The following is a 25,521-nucleotide window of genomic DNA, read 5'->3' as shown; positions in this document are numbered from 1 at the left end:
CAGTGAATGGATGGAGCCAGGCTGGCCCCCACCTTGCTGACCTCTAAGCACACACACAAAGCACTGGGTTTTGTGTGCCAGAGCCTGATTTGAGTTCAATACTGGTTTTGCCTGCCAGCTTTTCTAATTTTTGGATATATGTCTCACATGGTATCTATCCCAGTGTTCATTCAGACAATAAACAACAGACACAAGAAAATTCCTGAGCTCTGTGCTAAAAATGTTCACTTTAAGTATTATTTCATTTAAAGGGTCTGAACAAAATGAAGTGTCATTTCAAATAAAAAAACCAAAAGATAAAAAAGAAAGAAATCCTTATAAATATTTACAGATACAAATGGAACCTTACCAGTGACCTCAAGGTCAAAAGAGCAGCTGTCAAATTTGTCCTTATAAGATACTTCACAGCGATAGTTCCCTGCATAGTTTTCCTTAGCTTTGATGATCTGCATCTCAAATGTATGAATCTAAAAATCAAACATAGTTGTTTGTTAATGCGGAGAATGAATTTGCACAAAGCAGAAGTTAAAACATGAGTCTTTCAGACATGCACCAGAAACAAGGAATGACTCAAATAATTGGCTTTGAAAAGAAACCAGAACCCAAAAATGGCATTGGAAAATTTTGATTTTCCCCTCCATTCCTTGTCCTGCACTAGGAGAGCAGAAAATCTGCTTCTGTAGAGGGTCAGAGATCACCACTGAAATCTGTGTGGGGAAGCCAGGGTTAGACTCCACTGCTCTGGAACTTCTACCTGTTGTCTTAAATTGATCTTAAAGCTCTCTTTGGAGCTTTGCCCCCACAAGAAGGTGAAGTAAAGACACACCTTAGTGTGACGCTCGAAGGACTCCTTCAGCTGCAGATGCTTCCCTGCTTTACTGGCCAGATCCATCCATTTTCCTTTAAACCACTTAACATTTGGCTTTCGGAGAAGATCTTTGGCTTCTACTTTGGCTATAAATGTGATATTCCCACCTTTCAGAAAGAGAAAAGAATAATGCAGCTGTTGAGGAACATGTGGTCGGTCAGTTGCATCTCTACAAGTTTATTGCACTTCTGCTCCATTCAGCCCCCATGTGTTCTACCACAACATTAAGAGTCAGATGGAGTCACATAGACTATGAAAGTACTGCAGTGGTGCAGAGGTTAATGATTTTGGGTCTGGAAGGTTTCTGCTGCTACCCTGCATGAGATCTTGATATACCAATAACAATACAGCCAACAGTATCACAATAACCAACTTTCTTCTCTAGAAACTATACCTCTTACCATTATGCTCAGTAAATTATTAGATTTTGAGCTTGTCTTGAATTAAACAACTGGGGTATGGGTCTCTCCATACACTCCTTTTGCCTTCAGAGTGGAGTTCACATTCAGCTAAAACCAGAGGTATGTCTTGGGTTATGTAACCAAAAACATGTGTATTCTATTTTATCTGTAGAAAGCAGTTGGGAGATGGTTTGTTTTTTGCTTTATCTCTTGTAACTCCGGGGGTGGGGAGGGCTGATGGCTTCTGATAATAGACCAGCTGTTAAAACCAGGTAGGGCAGTTTTTCTTATCTCTTCCATCAACTGTCCACCCTCCAGGGGATATCTTCTGTTAATGGGCCATTAAGGCTCACCAGTGACATGAGACATTACACCATTGCATTGTGAGATGCTCCACACAGTGGGGAGGAGCCAACCATTCCCTACTCAGATAAAAGTGGGGACACAGGGACCCCAGGCATCCTCTTTTCCTCTGGATTCCCAGAGGAAGACTGGACTCATCTCACCACCACTGAATCCTGTCTACAGGATCATCTCTACCCCAACGGAACCACATCTGTCACTCTAGGAGGACTTCTTTGGACTGCTTCCAACACCCTGGCTGACAGGGTGTCAGGTCATATTCCTGGCTCTGTCAGGGTTTTCTAGGACTTTTGTTTTGTTGCCTTTTTTTTTTTTTTTTTTTTTTTTTTTTTTTTTTGGGTTTTTTTGTGTATTGGTTTTGTTTTTAATTACTGAATTTGTATTTTTATTATAAGAACTGTTATTCCTATTCCCATATTTTTGCCTGAAAGCTCCTAATTGCAAAATTGCAATAATTTGGAGGGAGGGGGGTCTTATATTCTCCATTCCAAGAGAAACTCCAGTTTTCCCTGACAGACACCTGTCTTTCCAAACCAAGACAGGGTAGTACTTGCAGCTGAGGGCAGAACCTGAGTGCCACAGAGTCTGCACACACCATTCCCAGCTCAGCCCCTGTCTCTGGGAGTGGCTTTTGATCTTGTTCCTGGGCACTTACCAACACTCACTGTCCCGCTCTGAGGTTTCTCGATGAATAAAGTGGATCTTTGGGCGTCGTCACGTTTTTCTGACTCTTCTGGAGCTCCTTCTCCAAGAGACCATACTGGGATGCAGAGAGAGGGGGAAATATCAGTCATCTGAGGGTGTTTTAGTCCCTCCAAAGTACACTTACCTGAACTTCCTAAACTCTCTAGCCCTAGCACCTTTCTCTTCAGATGTCCTGAAAGGCATGTAAGCTTTTGTTCACACTGACATCCATTGCTTGGCTGTCACATTGTGTATAGTTCCTGCAAGAACACTACCTCTGTGGTGACAGAAAATGAAACTGTCAGGGAGGAAGAGAGCCAGGACAGGCACTGAACAACTTGAATGGCACTAGCATTCAACCATGAGTGCTTTACAGAGGCGATGCACAAAGGTCAGCTCTTTGTTTTTCAGAAGAGATGGAGGTTCTGAAAACACAAACAGCTAGAAGCACAAAAATCTTCACATTTGGTACACGGTTTCAGTCAATCTTTCTCAACCCAGACTAAGTCCATTGTACAAGCTGGTTCTTCCTCTATGTCTGCAAAGTAGAGCAGGAATGAAACTCACTTCTGAACTTTCTTCTTTTCTGCCATGACAGAAGCAGAGAATTTGGGGATTGGTCAATACTATGTGCTGCCATGTGAATTTTATGTGAGATTTTATGGAAAGAGTAGTTTGTCAGATGGAAATGATTGTGCCATATGCTCAGACACAACAGCTTCTCTTCTGGAAACTGGAACTTTGGAACTGAAAAGGAATAACAGTACTGAGAGAAGCAGCAAATGAGTGGTCTCCCTAGGGCAGAGCACTGCACCAGGACAGCTGTGTGTTTCTGGTCTTTTTGTCATCTGAACAGCCCAGGCTTTGTGCTATGCCATTACATCTTGGGTAAAACCATGGTCAAAACTGATTCCTAGCAGAAAGTGCAAGGAGAGCAAGGCAGTGAATGCCTGTCTGTTTTCTGCTCATTTTCTGCAGAGAGGCAAAGCGTGTGTCTCATATTCCAACCTGCAGTCCAAATGCCACCACTCCATTTTTTTGAGGAGTTAGTGCCAGTACAGAGGGGAAATTAATTAAAGTTAGAGGTCAGAATAGTTCTTCTGATATGTAGTGGTTACTGCTGTGGGAACCTTTTCTACCCATGAAAATTTCTACCACCCACAAATGCAACACAGCTCATGGCAATGATGGGAAAATACAAACAAATTGGGTTTTTTATCCTAAAGTCTACTATGAATTTTAAAAAGGTATCAAAATGCTAGATGGCTTTGCTATAAAATCTTTGTGTTTCAGTCAATTGTGGGTGGAGTGCTTAGCACTTCTGCATATGCCTGCTTGTACAATATTTCTCACTGGTAAAGACTTGCATGTATATACACACATGTATGTACACATATTTACACACATAGATGAAATGATTTACACAGACATAAATGAACACAAATATATATAGATACATATCTATATATACTCTCTATAATCTAAATGTTTAGATTATACCACTATAACATGGCAATGTATGGAAACAACATGAGAACAAGTGAAGGTTATTGGTGGGAAGACGATGAAGTGATGATAGGATCTGGTCACGTGCAGTAACAAACCTAACATGCCATGGGGTGAAATGGAAAAAGGATATTAATAAATGGAAAAAAGCTTACACAGAGTCATTAATTTGGTACCACAAAAAAGAACACCTAAATATTATTGTCACCTTTAGATATTAATATTTTCCTATTTATTAAGCAAACAGAAGGGAAGGTGGGTTTGACGCGGGCTGGCATAGGCAGCTATGCCAGGTCTATAGCCATGGTTGAAGTACCAGCTGCTCATTGTGTTCCAGAGGCTGCAAATCCTGAAATCAGGAGAGTGGGTGCAATGTGCGTTACCTGCCAGAGTAGGAAGAAAGAGGTTATGATGATTTTGCTAAGTTTTCCCCACCGTCCTTTGAGGTGTGAGAAGCAGCCATTCTCCTACAGTCTTCTGGGACCTGTGTGTGGGATTTGGGTGAGGCTGAATAAAGGAATGGAATTCCTGTAGGCTGAGGAGGAATGGAACAGCTATCTGTATCTATCTATACAGAAACAGATATAGATAGATAAGTATGTATGTATGTGTCAAATACTGCTAGACATGTCCTGTTTTGTGCAGCACAGCCTTCTCTCACTCCTGGTTTAGCTGCTAGAAACCTATTCGCCCTGGTACGTGGAAGCATTTCAACAGCTATAGTTTGCTACTGTCTAAAAAATGAAAATAAAATATTCTTTTTTAAAAACAAAGTCTAAACAGTATTTTTATTATATAGTTATGGGAGTGTTTTGTCCTGTTTCTCAGAAGGTCTCACCTGAATCTTTTCTTTCCGCTGGCTTAGACATCCCATCTGAAAGGGAAGAGCAATTTAGATGACACCAGCTCAGAGATCACAGATCAGATCAGAGATCAGCTTAACTGACCTCAGATCACTGGGATGTTAAGAACATGGATTCTTCATACAAAAAGATCAGACAAAATATTTGGGACCATATCCATGAAGAACTACTTGAATACCAGAAGAAAATGAACAGCTAAGAAAAGCCCCCAGAAATCTTCCCCATTTTCTCTAGAAAATCTAAATTAATTTAGTTCTGTTCAAGAGTTTCTTTAGAAAGGTTACATGGGGCGGATGAGGCGGATGTTTTTTCCATGATTTTTGTAGTTCCAGGTAACAGATGAATTTCTCTTCCTCAATATTTGTCTGAGGGACAGTAGTTTGATTATTTAAGCAGTGTATTATTTGGATTTGGATCTACTAACCAATATTTTACCTTCCACTGGGAGATCTACTAAAGACCTCAAGAAAAGACTGGAAAGGGACTTAAGTGATATAAGGGTCTTGTACTTCTGAACAGAGATTAATAAAATAAAGGCCACTTTAAAACATTTTCTAAGTCATATGTTTTGAGTTCAGTCCACTGGTTTAGACTCTTTCTTCATTAATATTCAAGAGAAAAATACATACATACATACACACTCAAAGCACTATCACAGGCCTAACCTGCTGGTGGAGTACTAACTGAGGTGTCATCTTCATCTGTGAAAAGAAATACAAATGAAAAAGCACATGAAGAAACTGAAAGCACAGGTGATCATCTGCTTTAAAACAACTACATGAAAATGTAAAACCTGCAAAAGAAAGGGAAATAAATTGCAATATTCAGGAACACTCACAATGGAAGCTTCAAACTGATGAGGAAAGCTTTGCATAATTCAGTAGCTGAAATGGTAAACCTTGATGTTTCAAGCAAGTAAAAAACAAAATGAGATGTGGACTGTGATCTATGATTAAATCATGAGTTTATATGAGAGCTGCAGAGTGATTCTGTTTGTTAGAGATGTAATCCACAGTAATTACACTAAAAAGCCACAATGAAATGAAGGAGAATCACATATCTAACCTGAGGAAGATGTCATTTCTCTGATGACCACGTCTGCAATTGAAATGTGCACCACATATGCATTCAGCATTATTAAATCAAGATATGAAGAAGTTAAAACTAGCCCCCTCCATTTATACTTTGTAATTTCTATACTATAAAAGTAATTCAAAGTGCAAGGAATACACAACTCAGGTTTTCCTCATATCAACAGGAGAATAATTATAAATAAGGAAAGAACTATTATCACCATGCTGGATTTTCCTTTTGATCACATTAAAAGCTGACTGTATTGAGGTATTAAATCACTACAAGCCATTGTTACCCAGGTATTTTTAAATGGTTAAACATATAAAATACATTGAGGCTTATATTTATATAAATTGATAGCCTGAGAAAAACATGAAACTGGCATTAAATGGAAATACTGTAATCATAATTATTAGAAAACCAGAATAAGGTAAAGACCATCTTTACAAGAGCCTCTTTGAATTTTGGATGTGTACTAGAAACTTCAGAGATCAGCTTTGATAAAAATAAGCAAAAGGTCTTAGTGCCTTAAAAGCTTAAAGATAAAAAAAGAAAGAAAATAACCAACTTATCCTTTGAAAGACAAAAATAGACTAGATATCTTTAGGATTTAATACACAAGTAATATGAAGATAACATGCTTTTATACAGTGTAAAAAATAATCTGTAGAACATTTTAAAATAGAGAGCATTTTGTTAAAATGTTAACAAGTTTTAACAAGAGGTAAACAAGAACAACTTTGGAAAAATATTAACCCGCATCTCTAAATATACTTTTTTTTGGCGGGGTTGGATTTTTTTATACCTCCTACTTGTGTTTCCATAATCAAATTTTAAATCTGAAATTATCCTTTGATTTTTTACCTTAAATTTATAATTTATCTATATTTTTAAAGGAAAAATCTAATAACAATGACAAAAGCACATGTAAAATATAGTTGCATTTTTGTAAACATTGGCAATATTGATTTTTTGGGCTTGTTTAACCACTGAAGGGTAATTAAAAGTCTGTTAATAGAATTTATCTACTTCGCCATAATGCTTTACTCATTCCTTTTTAATGATTCATCAAACTTCATTTTAAAGATCCCTTGGGAGAAGGATGAGAGTTGTGAAAAGTATGCCTACACAGGAAGCATTAATATGTTATCTTGCAAATGTTTTTTCTTATTCATAGGAAAAAGAAGAATGGAAGAGTTCTCATGACCTGCATCATCCAATGCCATAAGCAGATGTTGAAAATGTTGATTTTCAGTAAAAGCACTGTAATGATTTAGTCATGTCAGACATTTTAACACACTGCATTAGCAACTAATTGAATGCAAGGCTTTGTGCTTCCACTGCAAATATTTCTCCATATTTCATGAAAGCATTAAGTGTACTTTCAGCCTTTTTTGTCAATGATGTCACCATTGTGATTGATGATGGCTCAAAGAGCCATTTGGCTGGGAAAAAAAAAAAAATTTACATATTTGAGTTAAATATTTGATGTGATGCATCCTACATGATGATGTGTGATAATCAAGTTATGAAATGACCACTCAGGTTCCTCTTTCATTTAATCGTTTGAAATAAAAAACCCAAAAAGAAGTCATTAGTTTTGCAGAGGGGTTGCTGGGGTTTCTCCAGGGCAATCTATCATTTTTCATTTCATTTTCATTTATCATTTTCTAAGCAAAATGTTAACATCAAAGACAAAGGAAAAAAACAAACGTGTCAGAAGAATCAAGATGAAAACCCAATTGAATGTTTTAGAAATGGAAAGAGTATGAAAATAGTACGTGCTGGAGGAATTGTTTTGATAAATGAGTAATCATCAATCCATCACTCCTTCTGTCTCAGGCTTCTAGGACAAAATGGACTGACTATTGGTTCAGCAGCTGTAGCCAATTCAGTTTCTGTGATGAATGATAGATTATGCTAGCAATAAAGTCTATTTAAAGATAACAGAAACAGCAAAAATACTAGATCTGTCAGTAGAGCTATGATCATTAATTCACTACCCTCATCTTCTGCAAGGAAACTTTTAATGGAATATGAATGAAATGACAACGCATGACAAGAGTTTGGTATGGGGAAATCAATTGATTTGTTTGACAGGAGGCTGATCAGATGCATCACTCAGTAGAAATCTTTATTCTGTGTCTGTGGCCCACTCTCATTAACATATAAGGCATTTATATTTCTTTTCCTTGTTGCTAAATGATAACATTAACTGTGGAGCAGACTGAGCTGCATCAGGATTCTTGTTGGATGAAAGAACTCTCCATATCTCCAGAGAGGCCGATCTAAACACACTTAGTGCAACCTTAACATTAAAATTTCTGACTGCTGGCACAGAAAATGTAGAAAAATCTGTCCAAAAAAATGTAATTACTGATTTATGTATGAGCTGCTGGTATCAGGAATTTTACACCTACTTTCCTCTGATCTGAAACATCCTACACAAAGTAGAAGCTGCTATTCTGCCATCAGCCACATTGCTGAAAAACTTAATGTTGTGCAGAAGTGGCAAAAACCTATTAATTGCATATTATTTAATTTTTCTATTCTATTGTTTATGCTGAAATTACAGAGCATAGCAAGACTGAGAGTTTCAAATTTAGTTGGCTTCAATTACCAACCTGATTTTCAAAGGGAGTTCAGCAGTCCCATCAAGGGGACTTGGCATTTTGGAAATGGTAAATGAAGTACATTCCCATAGAGGGGAAGTTTTAGTAGGGAGATGAGTGGATAAGTGAAACCTGGAAAAATACAAGGATGACACATGCAATGAGCATTTTAGTAGTGGTTGGAAGAAACCTAGAGGAAAGGTATCAGTAAAATATACAGAAATTTTAGTAGCTTTCTGAATAGCTGGATGGGACCTAAAAAAAGGAATGAGCAAATTGACATTAAAATGTGATTATTATTCCAGCAAGAGGGAACAAAATTATAACATATTTATTCTGTAAGATAATACTAAAATTAAAAATGAAGACACAAGCATTTAAACTGAACGAATATAAGACAATATAGTAAATTTGGAGGAATTTCTGCTGATTCACTTTTTTTCTCTGAAAATAAAATGGATGATCACATATATACTAAATTTTTACAACATTATTAAGATATTTTTAAACTGGTTTATTTTATGAAATAAAATTTTATGTTTACTGTTTTGAGCTACTAATTTACAGGAGAATAACCATGAGATACAAAGAATTTACCACACTATTTTTCATTTCATAACTTTACAGTGAACACAAAGGAATATAAATATGTCATTTCACAAAGACAATAAGTACTAAAAAGAAATAGAACAGTAAAACAGACACACAGATAGGTATACTCTATCTTCCTAACATCTGTTGTTAATTTTTTCTTAGAGATGAGGTGAAAATTATGGACTATGGGATTTAGATGGACTACCAAGGTTTCTTTCCTAGATGTCAGGTTCCAGCACAGTCCCCTTTCAGGTTCCTACAGTGTCTACAGTCTATCTCATAAATTATCAGCGAACAGGTCACAACTGCTGGCACACAAATATTGTAAAATTGCTGTGGAATTCAGGTATTAAATATTTCCCATCTCATTCCCATTCAGTAAAGTACCCAAACCTGCTACTTCTGAAGCTGCAGAAAGTCTTTTACATATAGCTTATATAAAAGCTAACATCTAGCCAGTTCTCTCATAATTTCCTTGATGAACTGTTTGTTTTCAAGTGTAAATTATTTTGGACAGGTTGGAAGACTGGAACCTTTACCTTTTTTGTGAATTATGTTCACCATTATAAAGATTTTTTTTTTTCTGGCACACAAACCTGAAGGAATCACTCTATGAAAATATGTTTTCCCTTACTTGGTGATAATCTGCAATAAAACAGGAGCTGATAGGAACAACTGCACTGCAACTAATTTTTAGAAGTATTACTACTGACTGTCTGGCAGTGACATCTAGTTTGCTTTGCAGAGGTGACAGTTTCACTGGAGCATGGCAGAAGGTCGTCTACATATTAATATTCAGACTTTCACTGGAATTTTTGCAGAGGCAACAGCTGCCACCATGGACTGAAACTGGGAAAATTTTCCATAGTAGGATCTCAAACAACATTTTTTTCGTAGTAAAATCCTCCCAGCACTGAGAGGTTTCTGTCAGGACTAACATTTTTCCTCCTAGAAAATACTTGTGTCCTTCACTAAATTCAAAACAGAAACATGATAATGTATAAGGAGATAACAGAAATTTTGGATAAGTTACCTACCATGTTTTCATTTTTATTCAGTGAAATGTAGGCTTGTAAGCAGTGAGGAAATCACCCTTCATGTTCAGTTTGGGAACAAACATTTCTCTCATATCCAAATTAAAGCAAGCAGAACTAACTGTTGGAATAGCTTGAGGCAAAACCTTCATCTTTTTCCTATCATTAAGCATGCAAATTATTTCTGAATTGCATTTCCATTACCAAGTTGACAGATTTGATTACTCACACAAAACTTTGTGTGTCAAAATAATTGCTCAATGCAAGGATAACTGGCAAAATAGCATGCACTGAAGCCTGGTTCAGCATTTTTATTTTCAAAAGGATACTTGAATCACACATTCTTAGTGTTTATATTTTGACTCTGCTGAGAAAAATAGCCATGCATGCCTTTGCCAAATAAAACTGCAAGTATCGAGTATGCATCCAGTCTGTCTAAAAGACAAGATTTTGTTTGGAAGACACCAAAAGCCAGAATACATTTTCAAGCAAGCCATTTCTTGATTTTGCATAACCATGCCAGATAAAAACCAAGCACTGCATCACTTGTAAACGTATCTTGGTCTGGTTTAGCCTTTGATCAGAATTAAGTTTAAAAAAAGAGATTATTCTTTTCAAAAAAACCTTATGGGGTGTTTGATTTTTATTTTGGCAGGGGTCCCACAAAAAGCAGGGGAATTTGGCCCAGTTCCCTCAAAATGTATCCTCCTAACCAGAAGAACTGACAAGAGAGCTAGAATCTAATCTGAACAGCACAAAAATATTAATTAAAACTGGGGCTGATTTTTGCACACATTGCTAGTGGAACAGTTAACTATTTGCTCACAGCAGAAAATCCTCAAACACACTTTTCAGAACCTGTAAAGAGCTCAGCTGCTGGGCTCCCAGTGGGGACAGAAAGATGAACGTGTGATTTTTAATTTCAGATGGAAAAGTCTATGGGGCTTTCTGAAAGGTAAAATATCAATTTTCTGTGGTAGAACAGAAACAGCTTAGAATGACAGTACGACATTGTCCACTTTATTTAAAAGCAACCAGTGTGCATAGTATCTGAGTTTTAGCAAGCTTGGTCACTGGCAACATCCAGGCTAATTTAAACACAGTTTTCTGCTCATGCAAATCACTTGTAATGTGATTGATTAATTGCACATTCAATATAAATACTGTTGCTAAAGTATCAGTCTGGTTTGCAGAATTTTTGAAGATATTCATAAATATCATAATTTCCCTGTGCTGGGTAAGTCATGCAAAAAAAAGATCTAGGAAGCCTCACATCATGCTTCTGAAATTTAGCACCAAAATTCTGAATTGAAGCTCAAACAATCCAGCATCAGAACAGCATTTAGGAATGTTTTCTTTAGTGCCCATTTTTATAGTATGGTTTCAGACTTACCTTTACCCTTTTCATTTCCACCCTCCTGTGGTGTTGTTTGTTCTGTGTAGGAAGTACAAGTATAGTTTTGAGAGGATCTTAAAGTAAAAAGAAAGACTTACACAGCATTAAAAAATGCAGGTTCTGCTAGTATTGGAAAAACAACATGTGTGTATATGTATGTACACATACATATACGTGTATATGTAATATACAGTTGCAATCCCATGAAGCATTTTACAACCTGTGCATATCAATCCAATTTCTTTATTTTGAACAAGTCATGTAAGATTGATGTTCCTGGGCTCAGTGGAAGAAAAATGCTGGGTTTTTTAGAAGCAGCAGTTGTTAGTCTCTTGTTCTTGGGCTTATTTGCAAAAGCTTTTGAAATGAGATATATATCACTGTTAATTGGAAAGAAGTTGGATCAGACATGAGTTACTGCCACTCAGTTGATCCTTAAGAAGTACAGAGAGAGTGTTATGAGGATGTTCTTTAATTTTTTATCATCATCTTCATCATTATCAACATAGTCTTGCTGAGACTACTTGTACTTAGTGTTCTTGATCAGAACTGCTAGCCTGTCCTCTACTCTGAGCAGGTGAATGTGAATTATTTTTAACCTCATCTGTATGAGAAAACTTGGACTGTGCTTTGAACAAAACAACTTCCACACTCTATTTCAGGTTTTTATAGGATCCCTTATCGTTTTTGGTTTCCTACTTCATTCAATCTAGAATCTTGTCAAATCATGTGAAGTGTGCTGTCTTCAAGTTATAAACACTCAATAACCTATTGCCTGTGAACAGGGGCTTTCTGTGGCAAACTTACCTGTCAACTGCCTGACAGAACATGGATTTGGGTGATGGTCAACAGACTAACATTGTCAGGATAGATTTAAGATAATTTTTGTTCCATGGAGAAAACATCTGCAAGAGCCAGTTGATTCTCTGATTATCCTGATTTCTTGTTCACATGTGTGTGTGAACACAGTAACTATGAAAATTAAAGCTGAAACTTAAAAGGAAACTCCACATTCTGGGAGTGTGACAGACTCATGGATCTTTCTGTCTGGATTCCCTAAATTCTCAAGCTCCATTTGTTAGGTTGTCCATCTTGGTCAGATGTTCCTTTTTAATGGGACTTTTGCTACAGCAACACTTTTTTTTTTTTCCAGCAGGAACTTGGATCAGGAGATTTCACTGTTCTTGGGAGATGGTAGCATGTCAACATATTATTTGAGAGCTTCATCAGTCTAAGTGTTCCACTTTTGTGGCTTGACATTGAGATCTGGAAAGTCCTCTCACAATGACTTCCCCAAAATTTCCTGGTGCAGTTCCACATGTTTGATTATGTCCAATAAACTATTTGTAAGCTATAAAATTTGGAATCTTGAAACCAAGTTCCCTCTTTGTGTATTAGCATGTTGAGTCAGGCAGAAGGAAGCTAGAAATGACTGGCACGTCCAGCTTAGAAATATCCCAGTTTGGTCTGTGCCCAACCATAAAGGCCTAATGACACCTTTCTTATTTTTCAGAAGAAAAACAGGTAAGGAGAAAAGAAAGGAGGTTTTAGAAGCGATTTTGTATTGAATCCTGTGTTTTTAAATAGAAAGGAAGTTGGTAATTATTCAAAAATGTTAATAGATGTTTTTAACGTAGCACTTCAAAGATGCTATTCCTTTCTGTATAAAAAGAGCTGTTCCTCATTTCACTTCTACTTAAAAGTTAAGATTGATTAAAAACATGAATTCAAGTACAAAGTATATCAGGTAAGACCCTAAGGGTGAAATTAATTAGTTTAATATTAACTGTACAAATTTTATGGTTGAGTAAAATATCATTAATTAAAAACCAATTAACTTTCCTTACAAATATATGCAATATGAAAGAGTTCATCACACAAAAATAATATGTGGAAAATTTAACTATGAAATGCCTTGTGGCAAATGATATCTTTCTCATTTTTTAATGAAAGAGTGTATTGTTGAAACAAAGATATCTTGAACCAGCCTTGTAAAATGCCAGTTAGCAGGACAATAAGTAAAGGCAGATTTAACACTTGTAGGGTATTTTTTCTGTTTGGAGTTGCTGTTTAGGTTGCTATACAGAGAATAAAATCTACCAAATGGTTAAATTAGACATGCATATTGTAGATAAATGTATTAACCATTACCTGAGAATATAGCTGAAGTTACAAGGCAAAGGCTTGCCCACCTTTCCATCTCCCACTAAAGAGAACTCTTGTGCTTTTCAGAGCTTCATCTGAAGCCCTCATCCTTATCAAGGAGTTTCACCTCACCTGACTTTGGCTTCCTGGAACTCAGCCACTCCATTCCAGACAATTAATCTGACTCCTCAGGGCAATTGCCCACACATGGATATCTGGTGACATTTTAGATAGGTTACCTGGGAAATGCCCATTGGATGAGCATGTATGACCCAGGATGTGCTCCGCTGGTCAGAGGTGGAACTGTTGAACTACTTAGACATCATACGTAATTTTCAAAGGGCTAAAAGTAAGTAAAAGGAATCCCATACTTGATTCTTTCGACTTTACTCACAGCATACCTTTGAGGCAAAATGAAAGGGAGTATTTTGGTAATTAGATGCTGCCAGCATCAAAGAGGACAGCATAATTTAACCACATAATTTAGGCAGCAATAATTGACCTGTATCCTGAAGGGTATACACAATATTAAGCAAACAACTAATCACTCACAAACAAAAACCGAGTCTGAAAAACCAGTATTCAGGCAAAGTGAAGTGACGATATCTTTTTTGGGCAGGCTTTTTTTTACGTTTCTTACTGTCCTCTTACTTTCAAAGAGACAATGAACTCAAACCATGTTATGGCTATGCAGTATCTAGTCTCATGCAACTGTTAGTGCCACAGCTCAAATTGGCATTTTTTACACTAACCTGGAGGTGGCGGTGCACTTTCATTTTCAGTTTCTGAAAAATGAGGAAAGAAGAAAGATATTGAGCTTCAAATACAAGCAAATATTTTTCATACATTTGGTATACATTTGTTGATTTTGAGTTCTTTAATATTGAAATGCAGTTGTGAAGTTTATTTTGCTTTCACACACACAACATGTGACAGCTTCAGGGTGATAAGGTAAGAGATCTAAAGCTCTTGTTCTGCAAAGAGAAGTTAGTGAAATTGTTTCATGTGGAGACAGATAATATTCACAGAAATGTAGAGTCTCTTTTAGGTTGGAAATGATCTTTAAGATCATTGAGTCCAGACATCAACCCAGCACTGCCAAGTCACCACATCTACACATCTTTTAAATTCCTCCAGGTATGTTGAGTGCAGTTCTCTAGGCATCCTGTTCCAGTGGTCAACAACCCTTCCAGTGATGAATTTTTTTCCTAATATCCCATCTCAACCTCCCCAGCGCAATTTGAGGCCATTTCCTCTTGTGCTATCACCTTTTACTTGGGAGAAGAGACTGAACTCTACCTGTCTATAACTTCCTTTCAGGTAGTTTTAGAGAGTGATAAGATCTCTCACTCATGAGTGAAATCAAGCAAAAATTTCCACCAACTGAAATAATACCAGATACTACTTTAACTGTTAAGTGCAATGGGTCCATCAACTTAGGGGGATCGCGCAGAGTCAATCCAGAAACCTTCACCTCGTTTTCATCACGCCATTAGATCTAGAGCTCAATGTTCTGTGTAAGCAGAAAGTAAAAAAACAAAACAAAACAAAACATTTTAGCTGCTCTGAGTAGGACCTGCAGTATGTTTAGGTTTTCTTTCTTTCAATGATGATTTTTAATGTAAATCACTTCCCTTTCCAATGTGTGATACAGAAACCAGGCTTTTTATCCTATCTAAATGTAATCCTTTTGGGATAACATGTTCTCCCACCTAAAAACATGAAAAAAATTGACTAGCTAAAATACATTTTTTAAAACAGAAAAGAAAGCTTATTTTCAACACTTAAAAGCTCTAGGGATCTAGACAGATTGAATACAGCAATAGTTTTTGGTACTAACATTCACTTACAGTTTAACTACTTATAACAAGCAAAGATTTAAAGGGTTGAAACCCTCAACTGTAAGAGTAGATGGCTCTTACTGACCTTTGTCATGTTATGGACATTAACCCTTGGGACCCCACCTGAGGTCAGATTCAGGAAAAATTCAATCTCTGTCACACAGAAATGCTGGTAAGGCTATTCCTTTACACTCACTTCTAAATATAACTAAAACACAATTTTCATTCTTAATAAATCCATTTAGTTTTTTAAAGGGAAGAATATTTTAGTGCAAATATAATTTTAAGCTGAGTGTGTGAATTTGATATAGTTTAGGAACTTCCAGTCACATACACAAGTACAACAGCAAATCCTTGTAGAGGTTCTTAAGGAAATCCCTTGCTACAAGGAAAGAGCTTTTGTTGTATGTTCTGATCACAGCACCCACCACACAGAATGGAAGGAAGGATATTAAAGACCAACACACAGAATGTGAATATAATGAAATATCTTTACATAGGTTGATAGCAATTTATTTTTTCTGGTCTAATTACTGACATACTAAGTTTTGTTTTGCAGCCTAGAAAAATATGAAAAAAATTGATATGGAAACATGAAAATTGTACCACAAAGAGTATGTCTCAGAACCTATTTGCCTTTGCTACCATGTCATTTCTCACTGTTTATGCTGAGAGTAAAATATTGTGGCATGGAAATATGTTTCTTGCATGGAAAAGTAATAGCAGAAAATTATTGATTGTATAATTGTCCTTGTGAAATTTAACAGCTAGAAACAGGGAGTATTCTTATGAACACTGAATTAGAAAATCCTCCCTGGCTCACCAGTAAGAGTTACAAACTTAAATTAAAAACTCCACAAATAAAGCACTTTCTACTCTAAGATGAAAGGCTTATGAGACCTTTGAGGGACTTGCCTCAAATTTTTCTTTCATTTTGAGAGGTATTCTGTGGCTTCACCAACACTGTAATTCTGCTCAGCAATCACATATCTTACAAGTCATGCCTCACCCAGCACAGATGTTAGCCAAAATCTACAGCACAGACCAGACCTGAAACACTATTATTATAGTCTAAACCTCATCTCATGCATGCAGACAACAAAAGAAGACATTCAAAACCTGAGCACTCTCACAGGCAACCTACTGTATTGGACCCTGTTCCTAGCAGAGAGCTTGGACTAGACTGTCTCCAAAGGTCCATCTCCAAAGGTCCATTCCAGCCTCAGCTATTCTGCAATTCTGTGATGGGATGATGACTGAAGCCAGACCAAGAAGTCAGTGGTTTGTTTCCTAAACCATAATGCAAGGCTGTTCAGGTTAGTGCTAAGAAAACTGAGGCAAGAATGGAGCTCAAAGGAGAGACTTGAAGTATAACACAGGAAGAAAAAAGAAAAGGGGAGAGTTCCAGGCATTGGGGGTGGCAGAGACATGGGAGATACTTCAACATAATCTTTTGGCCCTTGCACAGACCCTTTCATGGTCATGCCTGGCTTACAGTTCCATTCCTGAGGACAGCCAGGAAAAAAACCATTAATAGCTCCGAGTAGTTTCCACCTCCCCAAAGAATGATAGCCCTCTCTGGCTGACCTCTGCAACAGGCTTGTCAGCCAGGACAGGGCTCTGCACACTCAACAAGCAGCGTATGGTTGTGCTCCTTCCCTAGGAGGCATGCTCCCTGGAGTCCCCACATGCCATTCCCCGTGGCCTGTTGCCTAATATGGTGCTCTGTCCAGGCATTGTCAGGGCGTTGCTGGTGGGGAAAGTCTCCAGCATGCAACCTTCAGTCCCTTTGGAGAAGTGCAGTTCACTGGGTTGCAATGACGCCTCTTGGGCTAAAGGGGAAAGAGGCTGTTGAAGGTCCAGTTACCACTGAATTGACACCGTAATGTCAAGTGCACCTTCTACAGTACAAAATTAACTTCTGCTTCAGAGTGCCTGAAACAAAAGGTCTCTTCTTTGCAGTTCTTTATTTGAGAAGCAGAGAATGTTGTAATTCAGTGGGTTGTGTCGTGCTACACACAGACCTTGGGTTAGTCACTAGTTGGGAAACTGGTTAGATGTATCTGGCTAGATGTAATCCTACAGCAAGGATAGGAATGAACTTAGCAGTCCTCTCTACATGGCTACTCAGAAAAGATGGTGCATTACGTGTAGTTAGCAAGTAAAATGAAAGCACAACTGTTGCTTAGATAACATCTCCAGAAATGCTTTCATGCCTCAGCCATGTCATGAGATGCATTCAGGATCCAGTTTGACACAGGATATGAGCACTTAGAGCCAAGACATTTTTATTTGTAATTTATAATTATATACACACACATACACACTTGAAAATTAGCAGGAGATGCAGCTTGACCCATTACCAGCAATTTTCCATCTCTTTTCCACACTTATCATGTTCAGCTTTTCAGATAAAATAAGACTTAAAATCTCTTCCTTAAAGTTCCATGATGTGCTAATGTTATGAAAACACTTAAGAACCATGTTAAATTGAGGCTATCATTATTTAAAATTTCAATTCCATTTTAGGTCTGGTTGCACTGGCATCCAGCCTGCAACAGCCAGAAGAAGCTTTGGCAGGGACCTGACATAGGGATGTCAGTTTGTGTGTGGTGGCCAGTTCTCAAGGGCTCTGGATTCCCACTTCCATTGGCTTCTCTGGCAGCACAAAGCATAGAAACCCCCTGACATCACATATATTACTTTCACATTGGAGTGCAATTATAATGAGGCATGGTGATGGTTCTAAAATAGTCTCCATGTCCTGCGCTACTGCCGTGCTGAAAGCAAAGTGTCCTGGAGACCTGCAGTTCAGACCTTTCAAGAACTGCAACCTGTAAGCAAGCATACTGGGAATGAGGTGTGGCTGGATAACCCTTTCCATTATTCAGCTCTGTACTCAAGACCAGCTTTATTTTGGGTAGGCTTAAGAACTTTCAATAATTTTGGAAAAACAGTAGGGGGTTTTTTTTTGTTTTTTTGTTTTTTTTTTTAACCTTAGGTAAGTAAAGGAAATTACCTTGAGCATTAAATCAGGGCTTGGAGAAAACCTAAAGATAACATTTCACTGTCATTGGGCTGGAACATTCACAGGAAGGAGGAGGAAAGTCTCCTGCACTAATTTCTCCCTGCATTTCTGTACAGATCAGTTACAATCCATCAAAGAATAGCCAAGAGATTCAGGATCTCAGTGTGAGCAGAGGACTCATTCCCCATTTACTTGGAAAGGAAAGCAGGACCTGTGGCTGCACCATCATGGACACAGGTATGATATCTGTCTTTGCAACAGCAACCTATTAAAGAGACTCCCATATGTCAAACAACATGAGGATAGTCACTTAATGCTTTTTGTCACAAAGACCTGTCACCATCAACTTGTGTCAGATTTAAGTAGGTGGATTAATTTTTTCGGATGTAGCCTCGAGGGATCAGACCAATATAACTATTACGTAGGCATTCCTAAAGTGCTGACTCTGCTAGTCAGACAAAAATAGACAAAACGCTGCTTTGGGGAGAGAGCAGGGCTCACCCCAGCCCCTCTGCACTTGTCATGTGTAAGGACTGGCCCATGTGCCTGCCCTGGTAAGAAACAAGAACCGTCCTTGGGGCACCAGGCTTTCTCCTGAGGTAGATGCTCCACTGAAATAGGCGGCCAGGGAAGGACTAAGGATGTGGAACAGTTCCTTGACAGACCTCATGTCCAGATTAGCAGAAAACAAAAGCAGTAAAACTTATTCCTTTCATTCCTTATATCCTCCCCATCCAAAAAAGTTGCTCCAAAAACGAGAAATAGCTCAAAATGGTTGGACTATTTTTATGGATCACTTCACCCCAATCACAGTGGTGTCTGTGATGTGGGTAAAAGCCATAGCCTCACCTTTTGGGAGACAGGAATTTACTCAACAAACTATAGAGATTACCAGAGCATGAGGAGCAGTTCATTGGAAAACAGTACTGTTAGCACACCCCAGAAAATGAGCTGGAAAAGAGAGGGGTTGGTTCAAGTAATTTACAAAAATAAAAATGCATTCAATTGGACTTAAATTGAAGTAAATATAATTCTTAAAAAAAAAAAAAAAAAAAAAAGGAGGAATGTTTATTCTGCAAAATCTGAGCACAATCATGCACACAGGGTCTGCCTGGAGCCTCATGAGTCCATTGTCCACTGAGAAATAATCTGATTTGTGTGCAACTTCCGCAGACAATTCCCAATCTGAGCAGAAGCAAGAAACTACAATATCAGATGAAATCACTACCTTTTTTGTGAATGTCCACGGACATTTTCTATGTTATTTTTTTAAAATATACCTAGAGAAACTGTTCTAAACAGACATTGGTCCTGAATCTTGAAAGCAAATTTGTTCTTAAGGACTGAAGTAAATAAGCTCTGGTGTCTTATTGGTGCTCTGTTGGCTGGCCAAATGACTATTATTATGGCCAATAGTGTGATAGAGCCAAACTGATACATTTTTCATGTATTTCTAGTTTCTGTTTCCACTTGTAGTGATGGATTGAACAGATAAATTGCTAGGTTTGACTTGTGACAGTACTTATAGATGAAAACAGCAACCTTATGTTAAATACTCCCTCCTGTTGTAACAGAGTGAACAAATCAGCTTGTTCACTGCAGCTGAGTTATTTTATAACTATTCCACAAGCTGAAAGTGTCACAGCCCAGTCGTGCACATTTAGGTAGGGACAGAAGAAGAAATAAAATTAACAAAGAGTTAAATTAAAAAGTTAGATTAGTGTATGATTAAAATTTAAAAAACCCAAATAAGCCTGAGGATAATAGTCCCATCATATAATCTCACTGAGTAGTCCCATTTCAGGACTAATCTGAATGCTTTCCATTATAAAGGATTTAAGGGGCCACTGGAGCCAATCAAACCATCACATGCTAAATGTGAGAATGTTCCCTGACCTGAAAAACTGAATGAACAATTGCAACAAAAGTATGGTAATAGGGAATTCTGTGGAATGGACTAGACACCAAAGAAATAGTTTACAGATCCACATGAGGAGCTGCAGTCTAATTGGTGAGTCCAGATTTTTTCTTCACTGCCATTCACAGTTATGGAAGTGCATAAAATAATCATTGCTTATTTAGAGTGCTTTCCTTGTGGTTTCCACTTCTCTGGAATGATGCTTCTAGATCAAACCTGACCATATGTAAGCTTCCACTCATTTCTTATGCTTTCACATAAGAATTAATCTCCAAAGAACACTGTAATCATGACCTTGAACAAATGCAAATTAATAAAAGATATGTTTACATGTCTATAGTCTTCTAAGTTTCTTCTTTTTCAGACCCAAAATTTTGTGTGTACTGTAACAGGGATCTAGAAAGCTGCCAAGCATTGGCAGTATTTAAGATGGATAGGGGAATTTTAGTGGCTATAGTCTGGTTATCAAGTTCCCATGAATACTTAGACTCACTTTTAGCCTACTCAGTCCAAAAGGCACCAGGATGGAGTAATTGAATTCCATTCTATTTCCATGATATCTTTCTTCTCTTACTTTATATCAAAGAAAATAATCCATAAAGTCAGGTCCTGAGCACTTGTGCAGCTAACAGAAGAAAGGAGTATCCATGCTGGTATTTCACACTTCACAGACTAGCAGTGGACAACAGTTTGAGTACCAAATGTCGTTGAAATTTTTGCCTAAGTCTTTTTTCACAGAGTTTTTTGCAACCACAGTTTTCCACTTTATTTCATCATTTAAACCATACCAAACCAAAAATCTCAACTTGTGAGATTTTTTGACTTCCAGACTAAAATTTTGTGATGCTATTTAGCCTGCAAAATCTTGTCAGTAAAGTTCTGCTTGTTAACCACTTATCAGACAAAAGTTTTGCTGAAATGTGCTACAGCGTTTCCCAGTGTGAGGAAATTCAGTTTACTGTCATTACTACACCTTCATGAGAAGGCTTTGTCAGCACAACTGTACTTGCAGAGCCTGAGACTATTCATGGTGACATTGATTTATCTTTTATTCCACATCCTGATGTGTTAAATTTTATTTTCACGTTTGGAAATAAAACCATTCTATTTTGAAATGTCACTGCAAAACTTGTTATACAATGAGGTATATGCAACACTGAATGTTGCTGAAAATAGTTCTTAGTGTGAGCTTTCCTCCTAAATGTGCAGAGTGAAAATTGTGGAGATACCACACAGAATCAGCTTCTTCCTACAAACAGTAGAGAGCCTCAGTTTTCCCTCTATTACGGCACCATCTCAGCTTTTTTAGCACCAACTTAATGTGAGTCTGGAATGATTCACAACTCCTGAAATTCTGCATTCCTCACCTACCTGTTCTCAGCCACCTGAGCCACTCTCTAATGCTGCTTCACTCGATGCACTACACGATTCTGGCTCCGGTTAAACACAAAGGAGAAAACCGGCTGTGATTGCCAACGAGATGGGTGCTTATGGCTAGAGGACAGAAGCAGCACTCCTATTTTTACGTTGTAAAACAAAAAAAAACCCATTAAAAAAAAAAAAAAAAAAAAAAAAAAAAAAAAAAAAAAAAAAGCAGTCCTGGAACACCAGTGGGCTGGACTTGTGATCCTCACAGATTTACTCCTGCAGTGCCATACCTGAAAGCCCTGGCTCTTCTTAGTCTGAGGAGACGGCACGGACTGCCGGAGGGGCTGGAGGTGGGAGCTCTGCAGAGCCTCTCGCCCCGCACTCCAGCCCAGCTGGCAGTGCCATCTCGGCCTTTTTCGATCTAAAAGTTCCCCCGGTAGCTGGGTTCGGCGTTGTCCCCGCTCCTGCCCCGCAGGGGGCGATCGGATTCCTGCCTTCGGGAAAAGCGGGGATCCGCTCCCGGGGGACATGCAGCCCTGCAGAGCTGCAGGGGCGGGCACAGCCCAGCCGCAGCCAGCAGGGTTAGCTCCTGGTTAGTTCCTGGTTAGTTCCAGGGTTAGCTCCTGGTTAGTTCCTGGTTAGTTCCAGGGTTAGCTCCTGGTTAGTGCCTAGTTAGTTCCAGGATTAGCTCCTGGTTAGTTCCTAGTTAGTTCCAGGGTTAGCTCCGATGCTCAGGAGCTGCACTGGGTGAACAGAAAATGCAGGAGCTCGGAGTTGTTCGGATTTCCTTCTTTCCGCTCCTGCTAGAGCCACGGGAAATTCTTCTTTTAAATAACCCAAACCTAATTCATCTTGGATAAGTATGTACCAAAATCAATTAATCCACTCATCAGAATTGGCTGATTCCACTTCAAAAATATGACAATACCTAGGCCCTTTTCTCTGTTTCCTATCCTTCCTTGCAATAATCTGTTAATAATTTTTCTCTAGAAGCAAATATTTTTGTTTATCTCAAGACATTCTCAAGGGCAAATTGAAAGCAAAAGACACCACAGTGTGATACCAGAGATAGAGGTACAGTGACTAATGCTAACATCCTTCCTGAAAGCTTCAAAAGGTAATAAAGGTTATTGGATAAAAAACTTGGTAAACCACAGAACTGCCACTCAGGAATGAAAGTAGTCTGCTCTTCATATTTAACAATACACTTTCAATGGCAGTTGCACTTCTAATTATAGGCTAAAAGTCAGCAATAAAGTTGAAAGGTCATTTATTTCAAGATATGAGTACTCAACCAGTAACGAACTTCCTTTCAGATTGCTAGATAATTTCCCAACTAGCTCAGGAAACATTTTACCAGTTTGGAAAAATGCCTTTAGTCTTGCTCAACTCAAAACACAACACAGTTTTTTTGCTGAGCTCTCCTGAAATATTTCAATGTGAATTAAGAAAATCATTTGCAGTATTGTTTTATGGAAATCACATGATGGACCTGATGCTCTGCATAATTGTAGTGTGTTCCACAAATGGCTGTCTCCTGTTGTTCAGTGCGCTCGGAGTAGTCCTGAGAGCCATGTGGTTATGTGCAGACAGTGGGAAATCATTCCACACAGGGAGATTGACCCCTAGGGGAAATGATGACATCAGCATAAGGCTGAATTCATGCAATTTATCTTATTTCAGTCGATTACAAGGGAATATTTGAGATATGCTGATGGGTTTCACTTTCACTAAAATTCAGACTGAAACATTTCAGTGATTTAAAATGAAATCCTGCTAGTGTTCCCATTCTATGATTTTTGATCACAGACTTTTCTTTGATGTTCAGGGCCAAACCAGACACTCACATATTGGGATCTGCCAAGGACTGAATCTATCAGCTTGTTATCAGCTCTTTGTCAGAGTAATATATGCTACAACTGGGTCTAAACATTGTCACAACTATATCCAAATCCCAAACAAGAAAAACATTTGCTAAACTCTGCTTGCCAGTGGGTGACAGATAATCTGATACTCTGTGATCTTTTCAAGAAGGAAGAGTCTTCTCAGACTTCCTTCAGATAAGAGCACTCTCCTGTCATCTGCACTTCAGCCCTCAGCCTCTCTCGAGAGGCAGAGCCCTACAGAGTGGGACTGTAACAGGAGCCCGGGCTCAGGGCTGTCAGGCGCCTATGTGATTAGGGATTGTTCCAAGGAGTTAATCACTAACAATCCATTATTTGTTTCCCCACTGAGTTTTCTACCCAATACTAATTTTCAGTCATCCCACTTGTGGAAAACACCTCACTCAAGATGAAAAAGAGGGTAGCAGCATGTGCTTTTTAGTTTGCTAAGGGTAACTCAAACTTATGGACTACAAAATTCAGTGGCTACTATTTCCTGTGAGTTACAATGTCCCAGTACATGCTAAGCAAAATGGATTCGTAATTAAGTTTGGAGAAGAATTAAGGGAAAAAAAAAAAGCCCAAACTGGTAATACTGGAAAGCTTTGTATCAGAGTTGCAGTTTGCTTTCTGGTAGAAAACACTAAAAGAGTCAGAAATCGATCTAAAACTCAGAAACTTACTTCTCTATTGGGATTTTTATGTACTGACATAAGGAGCTCTCTCTTTTCATAAGCTTGTTTGTTTGTAAGTATTTATTGTTGCTCAGATCCCAGGGATTCAGCATTGTACTGAGAAACCTTTTAGACGTGTTTTGCACATGTGGAAAGAAAATACTCTTTCTGTGGGTGAAAACTTGCAAGACCTACATGAAATCATGTATGTCCCTTTGTGGGTGCTCACATAAAAAATTAAAAACATCCCTCAGTGTTTCTCCTGTTAATGTTTTCTACCTCTCAATCTCATCCTGCATCAACAGAGATAACTGTGAGAACTATATGCCTTCACTTAAAAAAAACCCTAAACACTTAGCTCTGCCTTTTAGGAGTGTTTGCACACAGCAGGATGTTTGCAGACAAGCTGTGGGTGTTTGCATCAGTGAATCAGTAAGTGATATGTATGGGAGAAAGCTCTTACAAAGCCTGACAGCAAAATGCATTTAAGATGCTGTTGTGAATTACACTCACAGCTGACAACATATGGTTTATCTCCAGCTAAAAAGCTGTTGGGTAAGACAGAAAACTTCATTGCAAAACATGGAAATGCATAACAAGGGCAAAGAAAAAGGGGCACAGGACAGAGGTCAGATTTCCCCTTTAAAAATAGGGCTAAGGAAAGCTTAGATGAAAGATTAGTAAGGCTGGAGGGAATGCCATGGAAAAAATGTCACCAGGCATCTGACCCTCTGTGCCCTCACTGAAGTCTGCATCTGTGGGGGAGTGGCAGCCACAGTCTCCATTGGAATTACACTTTTCTTTGGGCCTAAAATAAGGTTTTTGCCCTAGATACTATGTTTTTATAAAAAACACAAATACCAAATGTGCTACAGTGCATATATGTATGTCTCTATCTACATGAATATCTCAGGATGAGACCCAAAAGCTATTAGTCTATAAATTACTCCATCTGCATGGCATTTCCCACGGGGTTATTCCTAGATATCTCAAGCCACAGATATTCTCCACACTACCAGGAGTAAGTGTTTTCATTGTTTTTTACAGGAACAATGATTTAGTGGCACTGGAAATGGAGAAAACTGTTAAAAGGGATGGAAATGCAGTGCTGTGTACATCGAGGAGGTGCAAATGGTTTGAGATATTTCATTTCAGTTCAGAAAACAGTGAAAGGTCCTACAACACACACTCAATCAGTTCAGACTGATTAGAGGAAGCCTTTTATCCTTCTAGAATTGTGGGAACCTGTTCTGGGGCCATAATTGGTGC

The 25,521-nt window shown here is 38.2% G+C and overlaps 1 protein-coding gene across 9 annotated transcripts in view; it reads right to left on the bottom strand.

The window, feature by feature from the left end:
- Positions 1-25,521, bottom strand: part of MYBPC1 (myosin binding protein C1) — a 72,330-nt gene that overhangs the window by 37,658 nt on the left and 9,151 nt on the right. For 8 of the 9 annotated variants that reach the window (XM_063395678.1, XM_063395685.1, XM_063395682.1 and 5 more), the window contains exons 2-8: positions 14,293-14,325; positions 11,393-11,434; positions 5,351-5,386; positions 4,661-4,696; positions 2,288-2,392; positions 827-975; positions 350-467 (exon numbers count right to left, since the gene is read on the bottom strand). In XM_063395678.1, the coding sequence (XP_063251748.1) occupies positions 350-467; positions 827-975; positions 2,288-2,392; positions 4,661-4,696; positions 5,351-5,386; positions 11,393-11,434; positions 14,293-14,325 (519 nt within the window). The remainder of the gene's footprint in view (positions 1-349; positions 468-826; positions 976-2,287; positions 2,393-4,660; positions 4,697-5,350; positions 5,387-11,392; positions 11,435-14,292; positions 14,326-25,521) is intronic. The other variant, XM_063395680.1, reaches the window with a different exon arrangement.

This window comes from Prinia subflava, chromosome 4 (genome assembly GCF_021018805.1).
Source record: "Prinia subflava isolate CZ2003 ecotype Zambia chromosome 4, Cam_Psub_1.2, whole genome shotgun sequence".
Taxonomy (NCBI): domain Eukaryota; kingdom Metazoa; phylum Chordata; class Aves; order Passeriformes; family Cisticolidae; genus Prinia; species Prinia subflava.
This window is presented reverse-complemented; position numbering and strand designations above follow the sequence as displayed.